The following is a 17,232-nucleotide window of genomic DNA, read 5'->3' as shown; positions in this document are numbered from 1 at the left end:
CCAGCATTAGTAAAGCTTCGTCCCATAAGACCAACAATTTTTTTTAATTGTCAAGTGAAAACCAGGTGATTAGGGCACTTCACTCGCAATCTGAACGTCGCGGGTTCGAATTCCCTTCCCATCAGACGTGCTGCTCTTTAAATCGTGATAGTGCTATAATATTATAATCAATCCCACTATTCGTTGTTTAAAAATAGTGATGAGTAGCTTGGCTTCTCTCTAGTCTTACACTGCTAGCTTTGCGCGAAATTCAAAACAGATCAAACCAAGTGTAAAGCTACACAATGAACTATCTGTACTAGACTCACCGCGAGTCTATATAAACCCACCGTCTAACATTTAAAGCCCCCAGACTTATCCTGAAACACAAAAGAAAAGGGCTAACTGCTCGCTTTAGTGTCAAGTATTTGTTAAGTAAAAGCAGTAAGTTTATAAACTTCATGTGTTATACTTCTCTTGATGTAACCAATGTACAAACACACAACACTTAATTTCAGCCTGTACAGTGATTAGGATTCAGTGCTCTTCTTGTGAGTGATGTACGTTCTATTGAGTGAATTATTACAGCACAAACAATCATGGAAGTCATGCAATTTAACCTGTCCTCGTGACTTGTAAATAAACATACTTTTGTCTTCATTCTGCTTGAGTTTGTACTGATTGTTGGAAGTAATCATTAGTGTAAAAACGTAGTACAGAGACAACCAAACACACCACGAAACCTTCGTCATAACAGTAACTTCACTTGCGTGAATTGTGTTAAGAAACCTTCGTCACAATATTAACTTGTGTGAGTTGGCGGTGGGTGGTGATGACTACCTGCCTACCATCTAAGTCTTTCACTGCTAAATTAGAGCAAATAGTTTTCGTGCAGCTTCAGACGTTTAAACCGTGAATTCTTTTAATAAACTGATATAATTCTTTTGATAAAATTGTGAAAGAAATATTATTTATTTAATAAATTACACTGTGTAACACAAATGTTGTTCCTCGATAGTACGTGTTCTTTCTTAATTGCTTATGTTGTAAAAGTACAGAAAATGGCTATTATTCCCTTCAAACTTTGCTTTTGTGACCTGAATAATGAAATTTAGAAATTAACTTATTTTCTATGTAAAAACGGACAAATTTGCACATTTTCATTTACATAAGGTCTGAATAAAATAACATATGAATCAAAATTTACATGTATTTATACTAAAGTTATACAAAAATGTTTAGAAGTGAGTAGTTTTTCGCGATTTGCGACTGTAATGTAAATCACTTTCACGTATCAGCCCCCAAATATAGTCTCCCATCATGTTTTCGTTATTTGCTCCCAGGTCACAAAAACAAAGTTTGAAGATAAAAATAGGTCTTTTTCATTTACTTTAGGCATAAACAATTGGGAAATAACACTTTCTGCCCAGGAACAAGAAAAAGTAAAAATTTTGTTACATAGTGTCATACTGAAGTATCTCAGAAAATTTAAAGCCACGAATGTCTAATTTTTTTCTTACAATTTGTCCACCTTCCCCAACAGATTTCCCGCCTGATCTTATCACTTTTTCCGATACATTTTATCTAAAAAAAAATGTATAGTTCTTTCTCAGGATCAGGTTTTTACTAGGCCCCTTCTTCCCTCCTGTACTGTAGTTATATTCTGGGATTTAGGGAGAGGGTAAGTTGCTTTGATAAATGTTTATGTGTCTTTACTACTACTGTCCTTTTCAGAGCTTTTCTTATATTTTACGTTGTCAGATTTCACGTGTTTTCTTCCGTTCGCTATGTAAATATAGGCTGTATTGTTTGTGGTAATTCGAACAGTTGTATTATATGTGGTAGTACTGGAATTAGGTGTTCAATGGTTATTTTGATGATTAAATGTAAAACTATCAACTGCCCTATGTAAGAAAATCGTTGAAAATGTTTTTAACTGCTTCTTTTTTTTATCATTATTTTTGTGCACTTCATTTGTTTTGATGTTTTCAAGGTTTCAATTAAATTGTTCATTGCTTGTTCGTTAAATTTTCGTGCCTTAACGTTTAAGTGATAGACAAGATGGAAGGCAGCCTCTTACTCACCGACGAGTAACGATAACGTACGTTATATTATAACGTCTCCATGGGTAACAGCGTTGAGCATCTATGGTGACGGGCCTTAAGACCCTTAAATTGCAAGTCGAGCACTCTAACCACCCGTCCATTCCCAATCCTATAGTTTTTTAAAATTAACATTCTGCACAAACCAATAAACAAAGTCTGTTTACCTGTTGAAAACTTGAATGAACACTTGTATTACGAATTAACCAATGGTTTTTAAGTGACTATTTATTAGTGTTAGACAAATAAAACAACAAACCAGGGGTACTTGGCTGAATGAAACACCATTTTATTAAACTGTAAGATATGACACTGATATATTATAGGGAGAACGTAAAATACGTTAAAAACAATACAAAAAAACAACAACATAATTATACGTAATTTAGCATAATAATTCTTGTTCCTTAGAATCCCAGTATCTAAACTTCACATTAGTAATAATATTCTACAAAGGTAATTGAATAATTACATTTTGTTTGAAAAGAAAAACTTGCGTAAATAATATAATAAATAAAGTCACAACACCTCGGTAGTTATATATAATACACGAACATATATATATATACATACACATACATACACACAACCTGTTTTAATATTTAATATTACTAAACTGAAACTAATGTATAACAGTATCTTCCTGTCAAAATTATTTTATAAAATTAACATAAAAATTATATTTTGCTATTTCTCCTCGATATTCTAAAGTTTTGGTTAGTAATACATCCAAACCCATCCATCTATAAAAACACTAACTCGGGTGATGTGTTTGTTTGGAATTAAGCACAAATCTACCCAACGGGTTCTCTGTGTTCCACCCACTACGAATATCGCAACCCCAGAGTCCGCAGACATTCCGCTGTGCCACTAGGTGACAAGTGATGTAAAACGTTTTGTTCTCTATTGGTGATTAGTTATGTAAGTGCTCTATTCTAATTACAGCTAATTAGATATAACTTTTGCCTCCCTGATAAAATAATCCACTAACTTTGATAACAACAATTTCATCATGCATACGTCTACAGGTAGGCATTGTTTTTGTTTTATCTTCGTTACGATAATAAACAAATTGATGGAAAGCACATATACCTTTTGGAAAACAATAGACCTAACAACACTGCATTGCCCGATTCTTTTCATGATTATTATGCTTATCATAACGCTTTCAATGCTTTGAGAGGTTACAGCCATACTAGTTTACTATATACACATGTTAAATACGGTTTGGTTCAGATACTCAGTTACTACACTCATGTTAAATACGGCTTGTTCCAAAGACTCTTGGATATGCTTTGCAAGTTACTCAAGTAAACAAAATGTCACAATGGTCTAATAGGAGAGATATTTAATACGACCATCCATGGACTGTTATGGAAAAAATAAATTCAAGTTTTTATCGGAAAACATTTTGAAACACTAAAGCTTTATCTTTCGTAAAACTCTATCTAAACAAAGATTAATCAAGTACCCATAGCTTGTCCTAAATATACTGACGGCATTAGGCTTAACTGATATTAAGTTTCTGTTCTAAATATTCAAGCTTACAGCCTATTTTAATAACCCGTCTCTCGACCAAACAATTCTTCAAAACCTGATGATGACGTAAGCTTGTAGAAATGCTGTACATTTGTAATTTTTTCAAACCTATACTGGAAATCGATTTGATTTCTAATGAATTTCGCCAAAACTACAAGAGGGCTGTTTTGCTAACTTAGGAGGAGGAAAAGCAGCTAGTCAACACCACCCACCGCTAACTCTTTTACTAACGACCAGTGAGGTTGACCGTCACATTATAAAGATCTCCACGACTGAAAAAGCGATTGTGTTCGATGACGAGAATTCGAACCTTCGATTCGCAGATTACAAATTGAGTTGCTCAACCAAGTATTGAAATACTGAATTAAATAGAGAATTCTTAGTAATGCATTGCAGTGAATTCAGTATAAACAATGTGTAAAAATACATCTGAAATAATCACTGTTCTTCATAATGTAACAGTATATTTATTGTAGTAGCTGAAATAGCGATGCTACCATAGAATATATTTTTAATCAGGTATATTTTTCTAAATTGTAGTGCAGGTATTCTGCATGTAGTTGGCATTCTTTTTACCAAATGCTAAAAAGTATTAACACATGTATAAGTCCTTTCACACAAGTTCACGTTTCATACCAATGGTATGTACACGTCACTGAATTTTGTTGACACTTAACTCTTGACCAATCAATGGACTTATAGCTGTTGTTTAAGCAACACAAGAGTAACTACTAGATCATGTATGTATGTACGTGTGTAGCCAAATGACAGGCAAGGTCACACGTTTCTATATGGGGTAGGGGGTAGTCCTTTTCACACCGGTAGTACAGAAACATGTGCAGACTAGCTTTACTTCAGATTAAACTTTAACCACTGGTCAAAGCAGATTATGTAGAGAATTGTGGCACTGGTATTGCAACTTTATATAAGAATTATTTGTATCTCATACATGTGCTCTACCTCAGCCAAGCAACTGGACTGAAATATGGTCGAAACTTTTCTGCAGAATGCCAGTATCCAAATAACACCATTATGTACGTCACCCACGCAACTGTAACTAAAAAAACAAACAAACTTATCGAGCTGTTATTACCTGTCAAAAACAAGCAATATATCCAGAATGTTCTGTAATATCAGCATCTAGGACGACTTGCACGTAATTTTCATAAACTTCGTGATCTTTCAAAGTTTTAATCAAATTTCTAACAGTCCATCAAATTATTACATGGTTCTATGATGGCATGCGTGTTCAATACCTCTTGATTGAAAGTACATTATAATCAGATATATCCTATGCCATTAAAGCTATTACAAAGAAAAACACATTCCCCATTTTAAAATACTAAACGTACAAAGGTTCATATTCTGTGAAATGTTTGAATATTTGTAATTGTGCTCACAGAAGTACGAATTTGTAGTTGTGCATGAAACTTTTTAAATGATGGCAGTGAACATGTTATGAAACTACTTTTGTGAATGTATTTCTCATTACTTTGAGAATTCATTAATTATATGAATATTAGAAACTTGTATTCTAAGGAAAAATTGCATGCCACATTGTTCTCAGGATGGCTCAATCAAGATTTGGAATGAATTAAAACGTATTTATCCTCTATATATACATACACACACACACACACACGCACGAACACATCAGTTTCACTGGATTCTCCATTCTAGTTTGACAACGTTTTATTCTGATACCAAAGAAAGACAAAAAAGTTCTTTGGAAAACATTTTATCCTGACGTCAAGAAAGAGAACTAATTATTTTGAAACATTTTATCCAGGAAAAAAAAAAAGCATAAATTATTCTTTACTATGCAAAACAAAAAGGTCTCAATGAATCTGATGATTTATTGATTATTATAACGTTGTGAATAAAATGTTACATAATACTTTTATTAACATTTTCCTACAAAACAAAAACAAACACCACTTATCTTAGGCATCAAAACAAGCGAAACTTTAAATAGGTACATTAATATAGACTAAGGATTCAGTAAAAACTGATCAACAAACGAGTGTAACAAAAAGTGTATGTTATCAGGTTAAAATATTACTATTTTCAATGGCCTGTCTATAACATAAGATGATAACTGGATTGATATTAGCTACCGATATAAGGTGATGTCATAAAGACACTGTAAAGATAACAGAAGTTGGAGAGAGGGGAGGTTTTGTTGGCTAATTCACAATTCCTTACAATCGTTCTTAGCTTTAAATAATGTTTTATCACACTGGAAATCACTTTTGTAAAACCTAAGCTATCAGTTGAAATTTGTACAGAATCATTGGTTCACATGGGGCTGAAGTAAACAATACAATAAAATAGAAAACCCATGAAGCTTGTTTTACAGTGGTTACTGAATGACTTTACACAAAATCAAACTGAATCATAAAGTAATCCATAATAAAGAAGTAAAAACTTCCTATAAATAAAGCAAAACTTGAAACTCATGGATCTATGTTACAGAAACTAAGAAAAATTCAGTCAAGTATAAAAAAATGCAATAAAAATATATTAGAACCTATCAAACAGAAAAGAAAGAAAGGTTATAAATCAGTTTGAAAGTGAAACTCATTAGACCAGTATTAACAATCAATCAATAAACCTAATAATTATTACTAATAGCCTTTACCTACTGACAATTCAATAACTGATTCCAGAATGAAACAAACTCAAAATGCCCAAAGCTGGTCCATAATTTGCAAACCATAGACCCAAGTTACAGAAAAAGACCTAAAATTTCATCATAAACTGGTCTTTGACTGGCAACACATAATCTGAATCCACTATCAAAAGTGTCAGAAACTGGGATATAAAGATTGGTTTATTTTTCATTTCACACAGAGCTACATGAAGGTTATCTGTGATAACCAGCTCTAATTTAGTAGTGAGAGACAAGATGGAAGGCATCTAGTCATCACCACCTGCTGCCAACTCTTGGGCTATTCATTTACCAACAAATAGTGGGATTGATCATAATATTATAATACCCCAACAGTGGAAAGGACGAGCATGTTTGGTGGGATGGAGGTTTGAGCCAACGACCCTCAGATTATGAGTTGAGCTCCCTGACCATCCGGCCATGATGAAAGGACTGAATAACAGAATATCACCTGAATCTGGTGATATTTTTTCCTCATCAAAAACACACAAAATATACAAAACAATCAGAGCTCAAATGCTCAGCAAAAAGGACAGAAGGAACATATTATAACTCATTAGAAACTGGTTCAAAACTGGTAACTTAAGATCCATGTAAAAATGAACTGTACAGAAAAACATAGCAGCCTGAGCTGTACGTACGTTAGTGGCTCTTTAATCCAGCATAAAATACACCAAGTCAAAAAAAGTCATTCCATAAAAATCTGTTTCTTTATCGAGATGATCTTCTCAAATAATCTTCTTCTACCAAGTAATAATTTATGAATGAAAAAAGGTAAAAATATTCTCATAGTTTAATAACATTTATAATTACTATATTACGCCTTCTAAAAATTGTTAAAACACTATTTACCTCCATCACCAAAGTTGAAAGAGGTTATGTTTTCCCCATTTTGTGTCTGTCAGCAAGATTTCTCTAAAACAACTGTCTGAAAATTAATAACCAATACAAAAAATAAATGCACATCCTGCATAATATCTGTACAAATTATGTTGAGATTAATACAGTTTTTCTTGTGTTTTCATGAAACTTATTTAAACACCTAATTTATGTAATCTTATTAACATTATTTAATCTGTTTGTTACTAAGCACAAAATGGTCTGATATGTCCCACACCAGTTCTGTTTGTTTGTTTTGAATTTCATGCAAATCTACAGGAGGGCTATCTGCATTAGCCATCCCTAATTTATTAGTGTAAGGCTAAAGGGAAGGTAGCTAGTCATCACCACTCACTGCCAACTTTTAGGCTACTCTTTTACCAATGAATTGTGGGATTGACCATCACATTATAACACCCCTACAGCTGAAATGGGCAAGCATGCTTGATGTGATGGGGATTTGAACCTGTGACCTCAGATTACGGGTCAAGTACCTTAACCACCTGGCCATGCTGGGCGACACCAATACTATCACTAAATTCTTAGTGTAATAAGTCGTCAAACCTAACACTGAGACACAAAAAAGCTTCTAAACTGTAATTTACATATTTTGTACAAAATGTAACACTTTTATTCCAAACGTATTGATGCACTTATCATTTTACTGGGACTGTTTTTATCTCAGTAAATAAATGCTTTCATTTTTATTAACAAGTTATTCTAAAATTAGAAATAAATTTACAGTTTTATCAGAAACTGTTTCAGAAAACTTCCTGCGCTGACTACAGTAAATAAAACACGAAAACAGAAAAAGTACAAAACTCCCTAACACACAAACTTAAAAGAGAATGAAATGGAAACAATACATTTACACTTTGTATTACCTGAAACCATTAATATTACATACAATGTATTTATTACCAGTACACAAGCAACTAGGCCTATCAATAAGATACTGTTATTCCTATACAAGTTTTTGGCATCCCTATACATCTTCACACGATATGCCACCCTTAAGGTGCTAATATTCTTACAGAATGAAATACATTATCATCACTCAAGGTTATATTAATCATTACCCTTAGAGAGAACAGTATTAACTCTATCATATTTGTTTTTTAAGCAAAGCTACACTGGGCTAATTGCTGTGTCCACCATTGGGAATCAAACTCTGAATATTAGTATTTTAATTTCATAGCCTTACTGTATTCCACCACAAGATATTAATATCCCTTTATAAGATTATTATCCCTATGCAATTATTATAATTACTAATTAAATTCTTAAACCTTATTAAATGGTGAAAAGGAAGAAAGTGGTGGTAATGCTAGGTCTAAATATACTTGTTTATATGTACAAATATCAGTTTACAAGCATAGTAGGAATACATTGAATACACAAGGATGTATTCTGTAATTGAAATACAATCACTCATCTAGGTAGTAACTACTGAGTCAAAACATAGCAGATTTTATTGTCTGTTATAAGGGCCTGGTCCAATAAACATTCCTTTGTAAATGTTTTATGTATATTTAAAAAGTTGGATATACCTTAGTGACTCATGAGCAAATCAAAAAGTCCTTATTTCCAAAAGATTTGTTAAAATAAATAAAATAAAAACATGTAAAGTAGTGTACATAACAAGTTTATTTAAAAGTCCATTAAGCATGTACAAGAGGTTTGTTCTAATAAATAACCCAAAAAGTATATTAGTGTGTGTTTTCTTATAGCAAAGCCACATCGGGCTATCTGCTGAGCCCACCGAGGGGAATTGAACCCTGATTTTGCGTTGTATATCCGTAGACATACCGCTGTACTAGCAGGGGGGCACAAAAAGTATATTAGAATACATGTTCTAGGCCAAGATAACTTTGTTTTGTATAAAATTCTGATGTTTCCAAAATTGACTGTATATGCCAACAACAGTGGCAACAGTCTTTACAATGTAACTTAAAACTATAATAGAATATATTTACAGGAAACAAGTTTAATGTTTACAACTTCAGCACCAACATTTCTAATATTTCTGAAATTTAGTGGAGAAGGAAAGAAACAGATTATATATATTTAAATCCTCAGCACCCACCTTTCTAATGGAACTGAAAATTACACTAGTAAATGTATAAAATAGGCTGTATAAATATCTGCTCCAGTTGTGACAAAGCTACATAAGAAAATACAGTAGTTATGCTAAGATTTGGTTTGTTTTGAATTTTGCACAAAGCTACACAAGCGTTATCTGTGCTAGCTGTCCCTAATTTAGTAGTGTAAGACTAGAGGGATGGCAATAGTCATCGCCACCCACCGCCAAACTCTTGGGCTACTCTTTTTACCAACGAATAATGGAAATGATAATCACAACATTATAACATCTCTATGGCTAAAAGGGTGATCATGTTCGGTGAGATGGGGATTCTACTCTTCAACCCTTAAACACCTGGCCGTGTCAGCAGTTACGCTAAGAAGTAACCACGTTCTAAAAGAAGTGCATAGATTTAAATCTACAAAGTAGGGTAAGTGAAATTAATACTCCAACCAGTTTAGTTTGCATTTTGCACAAATCTACATCAGGGCTTTCTGCACCAGCTGCTTCTAATTCAGCAGTAACAAACTTGGACTGCTCATTTGCCAATGAACAGTTAAATTCACTGTCACATTATAATGATCACACAGTTAAAAGGGAAACATGTTTGGTGTGATGACACAATCAGTTTGGGGAAATTTCATTAAAAGCACAATAAAAACTCAAGTAATTCTGGTTTTAGAGAAAAAAAAAAAGAGGGTGGACAAATATGACAACTTCCAGCTGTATTTATTTAGAGTTTTAGTAATATCAAAAATGGATACATCTATCTTCTACACAATATATTCAGTATATACATATATTACATTCACCCTACAACATGCACAAATTATTCTATAATTCATACATTCTTAAAATTTACTCTTACTTTACTCTATACTCCAATCACCATTAGGTAAAACATAGATATATATTTGAAGTGAACAGCTGGCTTCTAACAAAATTCACTTTGATTACATTTAACAATTTCCTGATGACATGATCAAGTTTAAACTTTTCTCATCTTTAAAAGACAATTCAAACATTGGTTAATCTAAAAATTGTGAAAGTTTCTACAGATTAAATACATAGCTTCAAGAAAGACTCGGAAAAATATACATTAACTACAACAGTTACATTTAAGTAATTAAAATACATAAAAAACATTCTTTTTCTGGAATGTCTAAAACACAGTTTTAATGGTACAGTTTGTTCCCTTGTCATTGTACAACAAAGAATGTAAATAATTATAGAACACAAACAGACTTACACTTAAATATATATTTATTTATTTATTAAAAAACCATAGTATTAATATGACAATGCAAATATTCCAAATAGTTACAATGACACTTAAGTGCCATGTTGTATTACAATCATATGAAATTTTGCACAAGTTTCTACAATAAACTTTAAAAGATGTTTAAATTGTTTAAAATTTAGAATTTATTTTCTAAAGATAGTTATTGTATGTATTTAATTAATTTTTTGTATACAGTTGTAACATACAAGTATCCAATCGTTTCACTTTATCAATTATTTTTTATTTATGTTCGTATTGAGATAGAATAATACAAATATATAATAAAAGTTATTGGTTAAATTTGATATCCAATTCAAAGCAAAAAATAAATAAATAATTTCAACAAAATAAACCTGTGAGTTATAACTTACCCTTAATACTAATATAGCAATTTTCTGTATATGACATGTTTATTTAGTCACAAAATAATTTTATGCACTTTTAATGTAATCATGTGACTAACATGATCTATTTATAAAAGAAAATAAAAAGGTTATATTTAATTAAATTAAGCTATTAATTGACATTTACACATTAAAACAGGGACATTGACCTGTTTACTGTCTATAAACATATATCTATACATGTATCTTTTTTTATTACTGCATTTATACATTTTTAAGCAGAACTAAATTACACCTTCAAGGCATTCTTATTAATAAATATATTCATAAGAATAACAAGACATTTCATGAAGCCACTGTGGTAAATGTGTCTTTCTTCTAATTAACTTTCATGAAGTTTTAACAATGCACACATAACAATAGTATTACTAACTGGTTTTAAATAATTTCCAAGATAAAAGTTTAGAGTACTGTAACATCAAATGCTATTTATTTTATATACATTCCAAGCAAGGTAACACAGAGAATTGGTGATAATACAAAATGAAGCCACCAGGTTCTCTTTCTTATATTTAACCTATACTGTATTTTCTCTTTAATGCTAGTTTCATTAAAAGAAAATTAGTTAAAAATGTTTAATACATACATATATGTATATTTTTTTTATTACAAGTATCATTTTCCATCGTCATTGTTAACTTACTATATGGATTTATGACTAACCTTAGTTTCTTAAGCTTGCCAAATCTTGCATGTTATTATTCGAATTAACTGAAAACATCAGTGAAATGAATGGTACCCAATGTACCAATACATTTGAACTCTATAAACTCAATTTTTGCACATTCTGCCAGACTTGTTTTTTTGACTTTCTGATAATTATTAACACATTTATAAAACTTAGTTTTCGTAATTTTTCGTAGATAATATAGTTTACATTAGTTCTGGCCAACCAGACAAAAATGTTATTGGACCATTTGATGGACAAATTTGGACTTTCAGCCAGAAGCAGGCAACAACTTTTCAGATTCAAGGAAGTAATCATACAATTTTGTTTCATGACACTAAATACTTCTATGTAAACTGGTAACTGATATAATTAGGTATCTAGTTTTGTATAGAAATTAATGATGTATTTAGTTTTGATTCCAACAATGAGTAACTGATGTACCTAAATGTGGTTGATAACGTACATTGTAAACATGTAGTAACAGTTACAATGTACCAATGAGTGAGTGATGTTACTAAAAGTGGTTGATAGTGCATATTGGAAACATGTAGTAACAGTTACAATGTACCAGTGAGAGATTGATGTACCTAAATGTGGTTGACAGTGTAGATTGTAAAGTTTAAGCAACAGCTATAATGTACCAGTGAGTAACTGATGTACCTGAAAGTGGTTGATTGTGTAGATTGTAAACACGTAGTAACAGCTACAATGTACCAGTGCATGAAATTTGGTGTCTTATATTTTTCTATACTGTTCTAATATTTTTCTGAATTTATAAGACATGTATAAGCAGAAGTAAGGTTTTAGGAATATATTACATTATGTAACACAGATTTGTTCCTGGACAGTATGTGTTATTTCTTAATTGATTATGTTGTAAAAGTACAAAAAATGGCCATTATTCCTTTCAAACTTTGCTTTTGTGACCTGGATAATGAAATTAAGAAATTAACCTATCTTCTATGTAAAAATGGGCAAACTTGCACATTTTCATTTACATAAGGTCTGAATAAAACAACATATGAATCAAGATTTACATGTATTTATACTAAAGTTATACAAAAATGTTTAGAAGCGAGGAGTTTTTTTGAGATTTGCAACTGTCATGCAAATCTCTTTCACATATCAGCCCCCAAATGTAGTCTCCCATCATGTTTTTTATATGCTCCCAGGTCACAAAAGTAAAGTTTGAAGAGAAAAATAGATCTTTTCCATTTACTGTAGGCATAAGCAATTGGGAAATAACACTTTCTGCCGGGAACAAGAAAGATAAAAATTTCATTACATAATGTTATGGAATTTTAAAATATCAACTTCAGATAATACCACACTTTACATGATTTACTTAAAGCCATATAAATTAATCATTTATATCATAATGCTAAAACTTACTGAATAGTAACATATATAGAAAATTTAAAAAATAAGATTCATGTAAACAATTAATTATATAATAAAAATCTATTGAAGGTTTTATCTTTTACTTTTATCCAAACAAAATATTAAATCCCATGTGCTATAATTCAAAACTTGTATCATTTATACAAAGGAACCTTTCAGTGTTACAAATTTCAGTTTGTATTTCACAAATCACTACCCCGTATCGTAAGATTTCAGCAGGAATTATATACGTGTGTATTCATAAATAAAATATTTCTTTACATGATGAAACTTTGTAGAATGGATGGCAACTACCTGTTGTGGAGACACAAGCGTAGAGGATAACGTTTCAAAAGTATTCCACCTTTCGTCTTCAGGTCAGTGAATCTCTCCTCCAATCAGGAACAGTGATAATCCAACCAATCATAACATGCTCTCCACAATCCACCAGGACACTATAAAAGACTGACAACACCTACACAAACACTAACCTGAAGACGAAAGGCAGAAAATTTTCAAAATGTTATCCTCTACACTTGTGTCTCCACAACAGGCAGTTTTCACCCATTCTACAAAGTTTCATCATGAATACTCTACCGAAACAATCTATTAAAGAATCTCTTTACATCTCAGGTAACAAAATATTTCAGACTACATGAGTTTATATGTACATGTAAATATATGTTGCATATTTTTTCAAACTCAAATGATTATTTTCAATATTACAAAGCCAATACCTGTCAAACAGATGAAATGCAGAATAATATAACATATATACACTACTTTTTTCTTAACCAACATGAATAAAAAATGCACTACCTTTTCTCTATGCTTTCTACTTCTGAAATTATGTCTGTCAAACCAGTGAAAAAGATTTAGAAAAATGTTGAAACAAAACATAAAAATTAAACATAACTTTTAAACATCAGTAAAAGTTTACTTTTCCAATCAATATTCCAATGGAAAAAAGGAGCATATAATGCAACATATAAATGAAAGAGGAAGTAAGACCACCAAAGGAACATCCTGAAAGAGATTAAAATGCAGGAAGACAAAACACAAAATGAATGACAGAGAGAAATTTGTACATAGACATTTAAACAGAAGAGAATGGTTAGCCTAAAAACAACCTTGAAGAGATGAGAATAAGAAAGAAAGAACACAAGAACATCCTTAAACAGAAGAGAGTGGTTAGCCTAAAAACAATCCTGAAAACAAAGGAAAATGTGAATGTAAGGTCTCATCACACACTTTTTTATCACCAACTTTTAATCATCAAAACATGTTAATAAATTTGAAAAAGATATTTTACTATATAAATATATTCATAGTTCTTTATTATAGATATTAACAGTATACAACTGACAATCCACTGGATATTTTAAACTCTGAAACAGTTTAACACAGTTTTCAACAAAGAGTACAGCTTCATATATTACTTCGAATAACTTTCAGTGAATAAGCATTTTTATGTACCACCTAAAATAAATTGTCCTTCAAGTCTTTTTTAATAAAATTATTCTGTGATCTTGTTACTACACTTAAGTGTTTTCTGTAAATGATTGATTTTTATTGAAATTTATTTATATAACAAACTTCAGTGCATGGCAAAATGTATTCAGTTTCTATTTACCCAAAATATTTTTAAAATTTTCAACAGTAAATCTCAATGGAACAATATGAACATACTGTATTATGTTGAAATAGCACTACACCACATGTAATTTAAACCTTACTTTTCACAGGTATTTAGAAACTACTTTGCTACTTGCTTTTCTTTGTTCAAAATATTTGTTTTCTTTTGTAAAAATAAGTTCTTTGAAGAGAGCAAGAATGTCCAAAAGTCTAACATGAGCACCTCAAACCCTGAATGTTTACATGGTTTCTTGTATATTTCATCTTTGGGGACAAAAAAGAAGAAGAAAGACAATACTTGATGTATTCCAATGTACAATCAAGCTATTTCTTTCACCAATAATGTATTTATCTGTAAGATTATACAAAGTTTTATTTTGAATACTTCCATACGATACTATAAAATGATATTGTTTTGATAGCTAATGCATGTATTTCGTACCAACAGTCATCTGATTCCTACTTCTCTGCCTTCAGGGGTCATCTCAGCACGATAGCCATACTTCAGGTAGTCTTGGAACTTGTATTCGTCAGCAAGGAGTTCATTCACAAATTCTTGGTTGCTAAAAGGCCCCAAGTGGCCTCCAAACTCAGCTGGCAGAATGGATGGTGGAATGTGTTCATGAAGTGACTGCAGGTTTTCACCATGGAAGTGAATCTGAGGCAGAACAGAAAATTTTTTAGAACATCAATTTGCATACAACAAAAAGTCTCCAAAGTAATAACTATTTAACTCACAGTTTGACAGTCCTAACAATAACTTGATGACACTTCTTTTTTGCACTATCCTACAAAGAAATAAATCACAAAAACTAAATGTTTCATTTTACAACCGTGTCTTCCTTACTATATAAAATCTTCTATTACTTTTCATAATGTTTAAGCAAACCAACTTGACAATCAAATGTAATACACTTGATTTTAAACCAATACGACTGTGTGTTATATAGTATTTGGGTAATGTTGGGGTCACCAGTTTAACAGTAAGACAATTTGGTGTTTCATCAATAGTAAAAGTGTGTGAAGACTAAATTTATTATATTTGTATGTAATTATTATGTGTGCATTAGTCAAGTTTAAAAACAAAAACCTACTATCAGAAGTGAAATCAAATAAACAACTAAATATAACACACAACACACAATGTAATACACAAAATTCGAGATAAACAACTAATTGTATTTGTTTGAATGGTTTGTGTTGGCATGCACTTTTCTACAAACTCTGGACTTGAGACTTCAATCAGTTTCACAGTATTTGTTAGATTTCTATATCTTAATGCATGAATGTAGCATGAAAAACAAGTTGCAATGGCTAAGCAAATATATGGAACTCTTCCTCACAGGAATATCGAACACAATGTACGTGTACGTGTTCAAATAATTGATATTTCTTCTGTTTCTAATAAGAGAGCTTATAAAAAGTGGGAAATAAATTAATCTAATATTAGATTTATATTTTCAAAGTAATAATTCCCATGTGTTGAACTTACGTATTTTTCTAATAGCATCAGTATTTGTTCTATGGTAACTCACTTAACAAGAGTAAGAAATAAATGCACACTTGTATGTTACTGGCTGGGAAGTTCATCCTATAGATGTAATTTGAAAAATGAAAGCTGTTTTATGATAATGTCTTGTGATGAAGTATGACAGAACGTGGGGATATCTGTAAGACCGTCATCTTTAAACCCGTTCAGTTCCTAGAGTAACCGTAAAATACAATTAATGCAAAAAGTACAGAAGAATATATACTGTATTGTTTACTGATAGAGACATGATGGTTAGGCTTTCATTAACTATTTTAATAAGAAAATATTAACATAGAAATGTGGCTAAAAGTGGGGATTGAGTCTGTTTTATAGAGAAGTTGTGAAGAAAGTAGAATCCAGCTCAGATTAGTTTTACTAAATCCTTCAGTACTTCTCCTTTAAGTTATCATCCAAAATAAAACATTTTTACTTCAAGGTCTATTATGTTTGGGGTAGGATAAGAAACAGTTCTTGGTTGAAGTTAGAACTGTCAAAACAACATCTTTGTGAATTTATCAGAAGACAGTGATGAGAACTGGAAAACACTAAGAAGGTATATCAGTTGTTTTTGTTTGCCTTACTCTGGCCCCAGTTTAGTTAATCTGGTTAAGGTGATTACATTTTAATGCAGTAAGCTACAGAACACTTTCTGTTCTAAGTGTCAGATATAAAATACTTTTTAGTGTAGTATTATTAAATAACTTATTTTGTATTTGTAATTCACTGATGTCAAGGCTATGGCTATAAACATTTCTAGAAGACCTAAGTGATGGGCATATAAAATATAGCTGCGACCAGAAGTGTAAAAACAGGATAAAAGTAAAGTCATGAGAAAGAGAAGTTTGGTGAGATAAAAGTTAGAAAATGTAAAGTTAACTGTCATGGGAATTAATAACCTAACAGTTAATACATTAGAGTGAGATTAACAGTTTGAAAAAGACAAGGAGAATAATATGAGCATTCTAAACTAATTGAACTTGTCTGTGTGGACTTTGACAAAAGACAAATAACTTGAAACAAGGAAGAGCAGACAATTACTGGATGTTCAGGATACAACTGCAATAACTCACATGAGAA

The 17,232-nt window shown here is 31.4% G+C and overlaps 1 protein-coding gene across 4 annotated transcripts in view; it reads right to left on the bottom strand.

The window, feature by feature from the left end:
- Positions 1-2,346: 2,346 nt before the first annotated feature.
- LOC143233525 (alpha-tocopherol transfer protein-like) overlaps positions 2,347-17,232 on the bottom strand; it is a 32,978-nt gene continuing 18,092 nt past the window's right edge. For all 4 annotated transcript variants that reach the window (XM_076469829.1, XM_076469830.1, XM_076469827.1 and 1 more), the window contains one exon: positions 2,347-15,282. In XM_076469829.1, the coding sequence (XP_076325944.1) occupies positions 15,073-15,282 (210 nt within the window). In that variant the 3' untranslated portion in view covers positions 2,347-15,072. The remainder of the gene's footprint in view (positions 15,283-17,232) is intronic.

This window comes from Tachypleus tridentatus, chromosome 12, assembly GCF_004210375.1.
Source record: "Tachypleus tridentatus isolate NWPU-2018 chromosome 12, ASM421037v1, whole genome shotgun sequence".
Classification (NCBI taxonomy): Eukaryota; Metazoa; Arthropoda; class Merostomata; order Xiphosura; family Limulidae; genus Tachypleus; species Tachypleus tridentatus.
This window is presented reverse-complemented; position numbering and strand designations above follow the sequence as displayed.